Here is a 12,560-nt window from a genome sequence, read left to right on the forward strand (position 1 = left end):
GAAGGAAGGGGATGCAGAATGGTGAGTGGAGCTGGGTCTCAGAACACAGACATCTTGAAGTCTGCTATGTGCTGATTTCACACTTGACCCCCCCCAACACCCTGAGGCATTCCTGTCCTCATTTCTGAGATGGAACTACAGAGGCCCAAGGAAAAGGGACTTAGGCAAGGACACCCAGCTCTTCTCCAAGACTCTGTCTCAGGCCAGCTTTTGCAGCTCTCCATTGGGATTCTTCCTAGACCTCCATCTGTACCTGCCAACCCACCTCTGACCCCCAACCTGTTGCGCCCAGTATTTGCTGCCGGTCAGGACAGCCTTAACCCCTCCTTCCCGGGCAATCAGCTGCTCCAAGCCAAGCCCACCCCTGCCCCCTGGAGGGAGGCTCCTCCTTTTAAGGCTGCTTCTGGGAATTTCCACTCCAGAGCCGGAACCAGAGACCCCAGCCCCGCTTGACACCTGCAGCTCACCCTTGGGGAGGTGGGGCGCCAGACCTGAGGGCAGGAGACGCAGACCTGGAGGGACTCCCCCTCCCTGGCCTGCCACACATCGAGTTTGCCTACGTCGAGTTTGGCCAGTCTGTGAGGGTCAGGAATAGAGCAGGAGACGGCAGGGCCACCTCCTTCAGAAGGCCCCCACTGCTCCATCCCTGCACTGGGTGGCCCAGGAGAGACTGGCAGCCCAGAGGGCACAGCGCGCACGCCCCCACCCGCATCTGCTTTGCAGCCTCACTGGCCAGGAAGGTGGACACCTCATACCTCAGTCTCCCAATTACGCCCTCCTCCTCCCCCTCCTCCTCCCTCTTTTCTCTCCTCCTCCTCCCCTTTCTCTCCTCCTCGCCCCCCTGAAAACCTGTGGCTCGGAGAGACCTTGGCTTCTCTGGGACTCTACCCCTGGGGACTTCCCACATCTGCTCCTGAGCTTGGGGGCAGGGGGGCAACCGCCTGAGGAACCTCTCCAGCGATGGGAGCCGCCCGCCTGCTGCCCAACCTCACTCTGTAAGTGTGCTACCTCTCTCACTGGAGTTTCGTTGCCATTTCCAGCCTCAGGGCAGCCCTCCTTTTCCCGGGACTCCCACGCGTGCGTGCACAGGGCTGGCAGGGCGGGGGCAGGGGCCTGGGTGCACCCTAGGCTTGCGGCTGGCACCCACACCTGGGCTTACCTCCTCTCCCCACACAGGTGCTTACAGCTGCTGATTCTCTGCTGTCAAACTCAGGTAGGCGGGCGTTCCCACCGGCTTTCCCCCAATTTTCCCACCGCACCTGACCAGGGCGGGTGCAGGGGACCGGCTCCTTTCAGGTGGACAGAGGCAGAGTCTGGCCTCTCCCTGGGTCCAGGAGGCACTGAGGTTTGGAGGGGAGTGAGCCTTTGACCGGGAGGGCAGGGAAGGGGGCTGACTGAGGTTTTATCTCTGTCCTCCTTCTGAGGACCCTCCCCACTTCCCCTGGGTCTCTGTTCCTCTCCCTCCCTCTCCATCGGGTTCCCCCAGACTTGAGGGATGGAGCCTGGAGCGGTTGGAAGCAGGTGGAGGTGATGCCTCAGGTGAGGCTTGGGTTTGCCAGTACCTGAAAGGACAGGTTTTGATGCAAAACCACTTGTATGTCCTTCTCGCCACCCCACTCCCATCAATATGGATGTCTGGGGTGGGGGTCTCGTGAGCATGTCCAGAATGCCTGGCCAGGGTGAGGTGACTCCTCACCTAGAGGGCACAGAGGTCAAGCCCAAAGAGGTTTGTTTGGGACGGGATGCAGGGTTCGCTTCTCCACACTCCCCCCACCCCAAGTTGGCCCCCTACCTCCCTCCGTGCACACCTCCCACCCCCAAGTCTCAGCCCCCAGTGCGAGGCTTGCTCCCTTTTTTGTGATCCTCCATAAAAGTGCAGCTATTAAAATGCACTGGTCCAGAACCGCTCTGGGGAGAGATCGCTTGGCTTTCCCAGGCCAGAGGCCCGCTTCTCTTCATATCCAGTGGGGACTTTTTTTGAAGGTAAATGCCTTTTCTCTGGGAGAGGGAAAGGGGCAGCCTTTGAAGCAGTGGGGGGGTGGGAGAGGGAGAGACAACTCCCCCCCCCTTCCTTCCCCCTTTTGCTCCAGCCCCGTTCCAGGCCTTTTGCTTCACACATCCAGGGGGAGCCAGAAGAAAGCCCCTAGCCTGGCTGGGAGGGGGCTGGGGGTGGGCCCAACCTGTTCTGGAGGGGAACTAGCACAATGGTGCGGCTGGCCGGGCGTTTATGGCCTGGCTGAGGCCCCATTCAGGACTCAGGGAAGGTGGCAAAGCGGTCCTTTCCCCCTTGAAGTGCCCCCTCACCCCCCTGGGAGGGGGGGCCAGCAGGCCGGACCACAGCCATGCTTGAGGGGCTGTCTGACAAGCAGCTGTCTGCAGTGGTGGAAGGGGAGGTCCTCCCGCAGCGGGAACATGAAAGGGACAGGCTAGGTCCCGCGGGGAGAGGGACTTGTGGGTTGTGGGCTGTGGGGGGGCGTGGGGCTGCTTTTGTGAAAGGCTTGAAGGGGGACGAGGAAAGGAGGGGGCTTCGGGGGGGTGCTCTCTGCTCCTGACCTGGAACAGACTGCCAGAGGAGGCCGTGGGCCAAGAGGGGCGGAGGGCCTGAACCTGGGCCAGGAGGCGGGGCTGGGATAGGCAGGACCCCACCTCCTGGAAGGGAGGCCATCGAGGGGCAGGCTGGGCAGGTCCCCCACCCCAAATGCTCCAGGGTGGGGCGAGGGGCAGGTCTTGCAGAGGCTGGGCAGAGGCTGCTCTATGGGGAGCTGCAATTGGAAATGAGCAACGGTGCGCAGGAAGTGTTAACCCTGCGCAGGTTAAACGTCCAGCTCTGAGAGCTGCTCCCTCACTCCACCTGCCTCAAAGGTGATATTTCCCTCCCCCTCCCTAGGAGAGAGTAGCCCCTAACAGATGCTGATCTGGGTCTAGCTCTGTCCAGATGGCTGAGGTTGCGCCTGGGATAAAGGTGGAATTAGGGATCTGGGGCAGGGGCTGGGAAAAGCTGTCCCAGCACAGGCAGCAGCATCCAGGTGGAGAGAGAAACAGCAAAAAAGGTGCATTCTCATGCTAGAGCTGAGGCTGTTGCCAGCAGCCAGGAAACCTAGCCCGGGTCGCACCTTGCAGGATGGAGGGGAAGAAGTATTCTGAGTCTCTCCCGCTTAGCCTTACAGATGGGTAAGGAGAGACCTAGCTGGGAGGCGGTCCTCCTGACTTTGCACAGTGCGTGGGGGGAAATGGTTCCTCTCCCCCAACCCAAAGGGGAAGCAGGTGGGCAGGCGCATCCCACCAACTGGCCAGGAGCCTCTGTTACATTGTGGCTAAGGAGCTGCCTGGCAGGGGCAGCTATTGGGCCACCGCTGATAGTGCCTCTCCTCTTGGTGCTGCCTCTGCCTCCCTCCACTAAGGAGGCACCTTGCCTGCCTGCTGTCCCATAGTGCCCAGCCCCAGCTCCAGCCCATAGAGGAGGGAGGAACACTGGAAGGGCCCTGAGTACCAGGGGGCGAGGCCAGGGAGAAGATGGGTATGAGCTCAGGATTCCACGGTTAGCGCTTCGAAGAAATGCTCACGGGACCCTGCAGGAGCTTTCAGAGTCCCCTACATGCTCTCTGGTGACCCTAACTCGCAGCACCATCTGCTCTGTGCCCGTGTGCTAAGCACGAGGTCTTTCAAGGCCAGTGGGGAGGATGAGGAAGGAATCTGGTTGTCCTGGCTAATGGAGCATGTCCCTGGAGTTCTCGGGGAGATGACAGGCTCTGGTCTAAGAGGCAGGGACAGGGGTTCTGTCCCTAATGAGCTGTGTGCCCCGTGCACCTCCTTCATAGACTATGAGGATGGGATAGAACCCTGAGGGGTCCTTCCAGCTCCCAGAGTTCTGATTCCAGGGTTGTGCTCTGTCAGTAAGTGTCCCCCAGCCTGGGCAGACCCCAGTCCCTTCTGTAAGGTAGACGCAAAGTAAAGAGGTTATGACCGGCTCACCCAGGGGCCTGGGAAGGTTATGGCCATATGCCCACTTCACTCTGCAGGACAAGTGGCCTGTCCCCACTATATTCACCTCCTCACCCCTCTCCCTTGGATGGACCAGTGGTGGTGTCACCCAAAGCAAATTGACACTATTTTTCCCTTGGTAACCGCAAAGGGGGAGAATCACCCGTCTCCTAATTTTAACCAGTACGTGAGGGACCAGGGCGCCATGACCGACCAGCTGAGCAGGCGGCAGATCCGTGAGTACCAACTCTACAGCCGGACCAGTGGCAAGCACGTGCAGGTCACCGGGCGTCGCATCTCCGCCACCGCAGAGGACGGCAACAAGTTTGGTGAGCGTTGGCCCTCCCCCCAGGCCACCCACACCTCCACTCTGCCTCACCTCCTGGTCCATCCCCAGATCCTGTGTCAGGGCTGAGGGCCCCAAGGGCCTGAGCGTCCCCAACCCCTTCGCCTGAGTCTGGAGGTCAGTGTGGCTGGGTGGTCCCCTGCTGTAGCCATAGGCCGGCAGCCCCGATGGACGGAGGTCTTTCTCCCCTCCCCCACCACAGCCAAGCTCATAGTGGAGACGGACACGTTTGGCAGCCGGGTTCGCATCAAAGGGGCTGAGAGCGAGAAGTACATCTGTATGAACAAGAGGGGCAAGCTCATCGGGAAGGTGAGGCTGAAGACGCGGAAGTAACAGAGAATCAGCCCTACTGGGGTGGGAACATATAGGGCATCACGCTCCCCTCTCTCCTCTGAGCCACACCATCCTGTGTAAAGACTTCCCATCCTACTCTCAGCCCACCCACTGGACCACTCTCTGGTTTCTTGATTTTATTTTAGAGTCCGGGTCTTGCTCTGCTACCTAGGCTGGAGTGCAGTGGCACAATCATAGCCCACTGCAGCTTTGAACTCCTAGGCTCAAGCAATCCTCTCGCCTCAGCGTCTGAAGTAGTAGCTGGCACTATAGGTGCATGCCACCATGCCCAGCTAATTTTTTTTTTTTTTTTTGTAGAGATAAGGCCTAACTATGTTGTCCTGGCTGGTCTCAAACTCATGGGCTGAAGCGATCCTCCCACCTCAGCCTCCCAAAGTGCTGGGATTACAGGCGTGAGCCATGGAGCCCGGCCTGGTTTCTCTATTTAAATGAGTCCCCAGGACTCTATTAGCCCTCTGAGGGGACTGGCAAGCCACTGGGATCTGTAGGGCTGATGTCAGTAGTATTTCTCCAGCAGGCATCAGTAAGAGCTTAGCATCTACCTGACACTGCAGCCTCTGGGTGGAGGACTAAGAGCTGTTGAGGGTGGAAAGTGGGGCACAGATTTAAGACAGGAACTCACCCAAGTTCAGTGGGGCCAGTGGGCTCCAGCTAGCAAGATAGACACTAAGCAGCTGCTCCTGTGACCAAAGCACACAGTAGGCCCGGCCATGCTGGGTGGGAGAATTCCACTTCGTTTGAAACCAGGTAATCCCAGCTTCCCATTCGGCTGTTGCTGACCAAATAACCTTTGGTTTGCTTATCTTTGTCAAGCCTCAGGCTTCTTGTCTGTAGAAATGGGCACAGACCCCTGATTGCAGACAGAGTGGGATGGGTGGCCGCACTGGCACCCTTTTTTCTTCTCATTGGAGGCTGCTGCCTCCTCTCCCGTGCCCAGCAGCACCCCTCACCTAGGCTGCATGAGCATTTCAGTGCTAAGGGCCGGTGCATGCTGGGAACTGCCGCAGGTCCTTGATCTTCACCTGCATCTCAGGAAGCTGAGGCCCAGCCTGGTACAGGACCACTAAATGACAAGCCTGCAACTCAGATCCACAAAGCGTGTTCTTGTTGGCCACTGTTGCCTCTCTAACTAGGATGCCATCTCACCAGGCAGAGTTCCCTGGGCTCAAGGCCCCGTTGTTCCCGTTGTCCCTCCTCAGTCGTCCAAAATAGGCCCTAAGGGCGACACCCCAGACCAGGGTAGGTGGACAAATGTCCTTCCTGTCCTTGCTTCTCCCGCAGCCCAGCGGGAAGAGCAAAGACTGCGTGTTCACGGAGATCGTGCTGGAGAACAACTACACGGCCTTCCAGAACGCCCGGCACGAGGGCTGGTTCATGGCCTTCACGCGGCAGGGGCGGCCCCGCCAGGCTTCCCGCAGCCGCCAGAACCAGCGCGAGGCCCACTTCATCAAGCGCCTCTACCAAGGCCAGCTGCCCTTCCCCAACCACGCCGAGAAGCAGAAGCAGTTCGAGTTTGTGGGCTCCGCCCCCACCCGCCGGACCAAGCGCACGCGGCGGCCCCAGCCCCTCACGTAGTCTGGGAGGCAGGGGGCAGCAGCCCCGGGGCCGCCTCCCCACCCCCTTCCCTTCTTAATCCAAGGACTGGGCTGGGGTGGCGGGAGGGGAGCCAGATCCCTGAGGGAGGACCCTGAGGGCCGCGAAGCATCCGAGCCCCCAGCTGGGAAGGGGCAGGCCTGTGCCCCAGGGGCGGCTGGCACAGTGCCCCCTTCGCGGACGGGTGGCAGGCCCTGGAGAGGAACTGAGGGTCACCCTGATCTCAGGCCGCCAGCCTCTGCCGGCCTCCCAGCCGGGCTCCTGAAGCCCGCTGAAAGGTCAGCGACTGAAGGCCTTGCAGACAACCGTCTGGAGGTGGCTGTCCTCAAAATCTGCTTCCCGGATCTCCCTCAGTCTGCCCCCAGCCCCCAAACTCCTCCTGGCTAGACTGTAGGAAGGGACTTGTGTTTGTTTGTTTGTTTCAGGAAAAAAGAAAGGGAGAGAGAGAGAGGAAAATAGAGGGTTGTCCACTCCTCACATTCCACGACCCAGGCCTGCACCCCACCCCCAACTCCCAGCCCCGGAATAAAACCATTTTCCTGCAAATGGGTTATCTGAAGCGGGGCGGGGGATCCGACCACCGAGCACCCCTGGAAACGAGCCTGCCCGTCCCCGGCCGGGCGTGGCTCCGGCAGGTGCAGGCGCGGCCCGAAGCGCCGGGGCCCCCAGGAGGCCGCGGGCTCGGCCCCGCGGGAGGCGGGCGCGTCCAGGCCGGGCGGCCCCTCCCTGGCGCGGGCTCGGGTTTCCTGGGCTCGCGCGGCGCGGCCCGTGCTACCTGTTGGGGAAGAAAACCCGAGCCCCTAGAGAGGCCGGGGCCGGGGTCGGGACGTGCATCCAGCCGGGCCCCAGGCCCCAGGCCCGAGGCGCAGGCGAGGGCCCTGCGGAGCCCGGCGGGGCCCGGGCGGCCCGCGGACGTCAGGAGCCTCCTTGGGCAGCGAGATTGCTTTTTTTCCGGTGAGGAGGGCGGGGGCGGGAAGCGGGGCTGGGCAGCCGGAAGGGGGAGGGGGCGAGAAGGCGTCCCCTGTCCTCCCGGGTCCCCGCGGGGCCGGGGCGGGGGCCACACCTGAGGGCAAATCTCAATTAGAGGCAGCGGCCCGGCCCGGATGGCCCAGGGGGAGGGGGCGAGAGGGGCGGGGAGGAAGGGGCGGCCCTGCCCCCACCCAGCTTCTCCGGTGGGCTTTCCCAGGGGCCTCCAGGTGTGCGTGTGGGGAGTGGAACTCGGGGGCCATAAAACCCGCCTCTTAAGTGCGCTGGCTTTTAATCTTGTCGAGGGGGAGGTCTTCCTCGCAGGGACAACCCCCCACCCCCACCCCACCAGGTCAGCTCTTCAGGGGGAACACCCTCAGTGAGCCCTCTCTTCTGGGGGTGGGGCCCCAGCCTCAGTTTCCCCTACCCTCACTGAGCCCTCTCTTCTGAGGATGGCCCCCAGCCTCAGTTTCCCCTTCCCTCACTGAGCCCTCTCTTCTGAGGATGTACCCCCTCCAGCCTGTTTCCCCTCCCCTCCCTCTTCTTTCTGAGACTACCTTGAGGAGGGGGATTATGGAGAGAGAAGGATGAAAGACATCCCTTCTCCTCTCTGCTCCCTAGAATGGCCTAAAAATAAGGAGAGAGGAAGTGGGGAAGGGCCCTGGTTCAGTGAAAACGGGAGGTGGGTGCAGCTACAGTCCCAGTTGATGGCGAGCGCCGGCGCAGAGTCTGACACCCCCACCACGGGGCAATTTAGAAGGTGGGGACAGCGGCAGCCAAGAGGGAGGTCCCCGGTCCTGAGACAGACATTCTCCCTACTGCTCGTCATAATTGCTTTTCACCAGGTTACTTTTTTCTCTGCCCCATCACAAAGAGCCTTAATCCCAGTGAAGACCGCGCCGTGTTGGGGGTAGTTTTCTGGGATGTGTGTCGGGAGGGTGGTCTGGAGCCACAGCTGATAACTGGCGAGTTCAATGGGACTTAACGGGGGCAACACCCAGCAATTACTTGAGGACAAAGGGTTGGGGGCCCCCCAGGTGTAGAGGACTGGACTTTGGGGGGTGGCTGGGGAGGAGTCTGGGAAGGAGGTGTGTTGAGGAGGGGGGCTCTTACAATCCCTCTGATTTCCGCAGGAATTTGAGACATTCTTTAAAACTCTAGACTGCCTCCCCGCTAGCCGGGCTCTCCGGCCCACCCCTGCCCCTCCCTCGCTCGGGTTAGAGACGGCTTCAAAGGTGGACGGGGCCCTTTGTCTTGCCTCTGCTTTCTTCTCGGCCTTTCTCCAGCCCCTCCCTCCCTCTCTTTGACCTCCCCAGCACCGACAGGCCTCTGGGGGCTGGCTCCAGAAAGCCCTCACTGTTTTCTTTCTTGCTTTTTGAGGTGAGACCTGGCAGGGAGGGACAGAGAAGGGAGAGGGAGAGGGAGGGCCGCTCCGGAGGCCTGTGCTGTCCCAGGGAGTGCCCTCATCCCACCCCATCCCCGAGGTGTCCAGCGCCTGCTCCCGCCCTGGGTCTCTGGGTCCCTGGCTGGTCTCTGACTGAGCCTTCTCCTCACCACACCTCTCGGTGCCTCTGCCCAGTGTCCAGGCTCTACCATTCCCCAGGTGGTTCTTCAGGTTCTGGAAGTCTGTTCAGCTCATTCCCTCTGAGCTAGTGGTGACTTTGAAGATGCTGAAAGGAAGAAGCCACAAGAATAGATCCCTAATGATGGCACTTCAGAGGAGATTTAACATGCACATCTAGGCGGTTGGAAGGAAGGACACTTACCCCAGGTCTTCAGACCACACCTGGTTTCAGCAACCCTGCTTGCCTCTGAGCGCCTGGGTCTATGCAGGTGTGAGCATGGAGTAGCCACAGGGGGCTAATTGCTAATAGCCCCTTGCTGTTGGGGAAACACGAACCCATTTAGGGGAGGATGTGACCAGGTTGAGGGAGGTGGCGGCAGCGGCCACCAGTGCCTCAAATCTCATGCCAGTTTGGGATTACCAAGAACTCTCACTAAGAATGGCTCACAAATTTACCTCCCCTTTCTCCGTCCTGTCCTCCAAACAGCCAGACGAGGCAGAGCGGAGCCAAGCAGGTCGTCAGAGGGGGACATTCACTCACTCTTTGGGCCACACAAACTGTTTCCACTTACATCATTCTATTCAATCCTGTCCCTCTGACGCTGAGAGTGACTTTCCAGGGACCAAGCCGAAAGCCTTGCCTCAGTCCTCAGTGTCTTCAGCCCCAAGCGCTTGCCATGGCAAAGAACCGTTTCTCCTCGAGCCACACCCCATCCCCCTCGGCCTGCCCTCGGCTGTCCTGCCTGGCTTCTCTTTCCCAGCTCCTCACAGAGGACCCTCACCCAAGATTCCCTCCCACTCTGCTCTCCGTCTGCCAGCTGCCCCTCTGAGCAACCTCAGCATCTCAGCCACCGCCTCCTTGCGTGTGACTGTTCTCTGCCAAACCCTGGGGCTCTGCACCGTGGCCAGACCTCACTGGGATCTGTCTAAATCTCCGCTCGCTCCCTACATCATCTCTGTGCCTCCCAACACTGCCCTCCACTCCAGTACATCTGAGTTTGCTCCACTTACCTTGCCTACCATCAACCACAGCTCTACCCACCCCACGCTATCCTGGCCAAACTACTTAGCGTCATCTTTAAGACTCCTGTCCAGCCCTGTCCAGTCTCCCTGTTCGGCCCTGGCCCCACAACTCCCCTTTAAGAATGCTGGAAAACTAGAACTCTATCAAGCAAGCACATCCCAATTCTCATTTGAAGAGTTCCCACCACCTGGCGTGTCCTGCTCTAGCACACACACACACACCCAGACCGCAGGCTCCTCCTCTGCTCCATAGGCTCTCGGCACTACCCCGGGATGAGCAACTGTCTCCACTGCCATTGGTCTCGCCAGCCATTCACTTGCCCTTGCCTTATGGTACATGTCACAGCTTGTCCAGAACTGTCATGATGTATGTGCTTGTCATGATTCTGCTAAATAGCAAGTGCCCCAGATGTAGAAATAGTCCATCTTTTCCTCCCCAGCAGTGCCCAGCACAGTATGTTGCACAGGGTAAATGTTTATTGAGGAAATAAACCACCTGAAGCCCCAGAAAGAAGTCATTGGCCCAACACCCCACCATCCCTCTAGGCAGAGGCAGGAGAGAGGCCAGAATCCTGCCTTCTCCCTCCTTCTTTAGGCAGACATGGGTGGGGCGGGGGCTTAAGCAGTTAGTCCCAGTGTTTATTTTCCCCCCACAACATTCAAGCCCTGTGCTAATCCTTCCATTAATAAAAAACATGGACAAGATAGAGCTCTCAAGGCACTTGAAATTTAATTGGAGGGATAAACCCATAAAAAGGCAATTATTTGTTCTTTGGTGGGACTTTTGGAAAACCCTCTCTTACACATGACATAACAAAGCAACCTTTTTTTTTTTTTTGTACCTCCCCAAAGAGGGAAAGGGGAGATAAGAATTATTGGGAATAAGGAAACTAATATGTACTGAGCTCAGGAGATGTGCTAGGCCACGCTCAGAGCACACTTGCTTGCAATCCTTCTTTAGGGCAGTGAGATGTTCCCATGTAGCACATGTGGATGAGTTCACCCTCAGAAATGCCAGGCCATTCACGGTCTCACAGCTAGTGAGCACTGCGCTCTAGATTCTGCCCGGCTTCCACACTTTGCATGCAAAGTGTGCCCAGGCATCGTGGGTTCTGGGGCAGGAGAGAGCACAGGCCAGGGTGCTTGCCGGGGCTTTGTGGAAGGCCTGGGGTTTGCATGATTTCAGACGATTTCAGTGGAGAAAATATGCACAGAGGGGAAAATGATGAGAGGAAAAATGGGCATGAGAATCAAGGCGGGAAAATGGGAGGTGTGCTCCAGGGAAGGGGAACAGTCCATCTACTTGGCTGGAGCTGAAATTTGTGTAGAGAAGTGGCAGGAAGTGATTGGATCAAATGATGAAGAGTTTGGTCCTTGTGCTGTGGCAGGGAGGAGACGGTGAGGGGCTTTGCGGGGGCCAGATGCAGTGGTACGGTGGCAGCATGCTGAAGGAGTGGAGGCTCTAGGGTCTGGGCAGCAGAGTCCAATGCCCGGAGGCAGGGGCACGTGGCTCCCAATCTCTGGTGAGAATGGTGGCTTTGGGGCCCTCATCCTTCCTTTTCTTCAGGTCTCTGTCACCCTTTGCCTCCTCCCTGAGTGTCCAGGTGCCCTGGCTCCACCTCTCCAGAAGTTAATATTTAGATAGCTCCCCCGCCCAGCAGGTTGGTGTGTGGGGTGGGGCTGGGGGGCACCGGAGTGAAACAGACCAGACGTGGACAGAGAAGCCTATCGAGAGGGCCTGGGGGAGGGAGGAGGCAGCAGGGCCGGAGTCCTCCCAGGACATCTGGCACCAGTGACCTTGTGGGGAAAGGAGCCAAGAACGGGGCGTCCGGGGGCCTGGGACCCCCTGCCTGAGAGACACAGGAACCCTGGCCCCGTGTTGTGGACACGAGCGCCCATCCTCAAGGTCTTGAGAACTCCTGAACTTCCAAAGGTACGAGAGCCCTGGCAGCCGCCTCCTGCCTGCTGGGTATGGAGCAGAGCTGAGGAAGCCCACCTGCCTGGGGCCTGAGCCAACAGGCACCTGTTGTTCAGTGTTGCCAGCTTTCAAGGGGGAGAACCTCCCCTCTCAGACAAGCCATGGGGGAGTTCAGTTCAGCTGGCCTTGAGGGGTCAGAGGCCTTCTCAGGGGGAGGAGGCTGGAGGCAGAGTGAGTCTTTCCATGGGACAAGGACAGTGATGAGGTGCGGGCAGAGGATGGCATGGGTGAGAAGGGTCCCCTTGCCTCCCCTCTGAACGCCCACTACCAACACACACACACACACACACACACCCAGATCCCTGGCAGCAAAATGACCTTGGCAGCTACCACTCCTCAGGTCGACAGAGGGAGCCCTCACTCTGCAGTCCCCTTGGGTCCAGGCCTGGCTGGGCTGAGCGCTCTTCCTGCCCAAGGTGGGCCGCCCGCCCCACCCATGGAGGGACATTCCAATAGAATGTGAGACTCGGGTGTGGTGGGGGACAGTGGGAATGGGGCCTTGAGGGATTGGAAGAGAGCTGTCCCGTGCTCTGACTTTTCTCAGGTGGAATGAGAGAGGGTTTGGGACCAGGTGAAGGTGTTCACATAGAGATGGCAGAGGTGTGGGGTCCGCAGCTGCATGCCCAGTGCAGCCAGCGCCCAGGGGCCTCTGCACCCTGCTGGAGCAACCCCTCTGGCCCTTCAGCACAAGAACTGTTCCTGCCTTGCTGTCTGTCATTGTCCGGAGCTCCACACTGGGCTTCCTGGAGTGGGGA

At 59.4% G+C, this 12,560-nt stretch overlaps 1 protein-coding gene across 2 annotated transcripts; it reads left to right on the forward strand.

Annotated features, from left to right (window-relative positions):
* The first annotated feature begins 395 nt into the window (after window positions 1-395).
* On the forward strand, window positions 396-6,820 carry FGF17 (fibroblast growth factor 17). 2 transcript variants are annotated; one of them, XM_003777217.4, is made up of 5 exons: window positions 396-995; window positions 1,177-1,213; window positions 4,133-4,310; window positions 4,530-4,636; window positions 5,963-6,820. In XM_003777217.4, exons 1-5 carry the CDS (start codon window positions 961-963, stop codon window positions 6,254-6,256), a joined length of 651 nt encoding a protein of 216 aa, XP_003777265.1. In that variant the 5' UTR covers window positions 396-960; the 3' UTR covers window positions 6,257-6,820. The 2 variants fall into 2 exon arrangements, with proteins under 2 accessions (XP_003777265.1, XP_002818910.1); XM_002818864.5 differs by having other exon boundaries at window positions 399-995; window positions 4,166-4,310.
* Window positions 6,821-12,560: the final 5,740 nt, after the last annotated feature.

Source organism: Pongo abelii, chromosome 7, assembly GCF_028885655.2.
Source record: "Pongo abelii isolate AG06213 chromosome 7, NHGRI_mPonAbe1-v2.0_pri, whole genome shotgun sequence".
In the NCBI taxonomy this organism is placed as follows: Eukaryota; Metazoa; Chordata; class Mammalia; order Primates; family Hominidae; genus Pongo; species Pongo abelii.

Excerpts from the sequence above, each read along its gene's own strand:
- FGF17 (XM_003777217.4), top strand. The coding sequence starts at position 961 with ATGGGAGCCGCCCGCCTGCTGCCCAACCTCACTCT. Across the intron at positions 996-1,176 it reads CTGCTGCCCAACCTCACTCT|GTGCTTACAGCTGCTGATTC; the intron begins GTAAGTGTGCTA and ends CTCCCCACACAG. Across the intron at positions 1,214-4,132 it reads TTCTCTGCTGTCAAACTCAG|GGGGAGAATCACCCGTCTCC; the intron begins GTAGGCGGGCGT and ends GTAACCGCAAAG.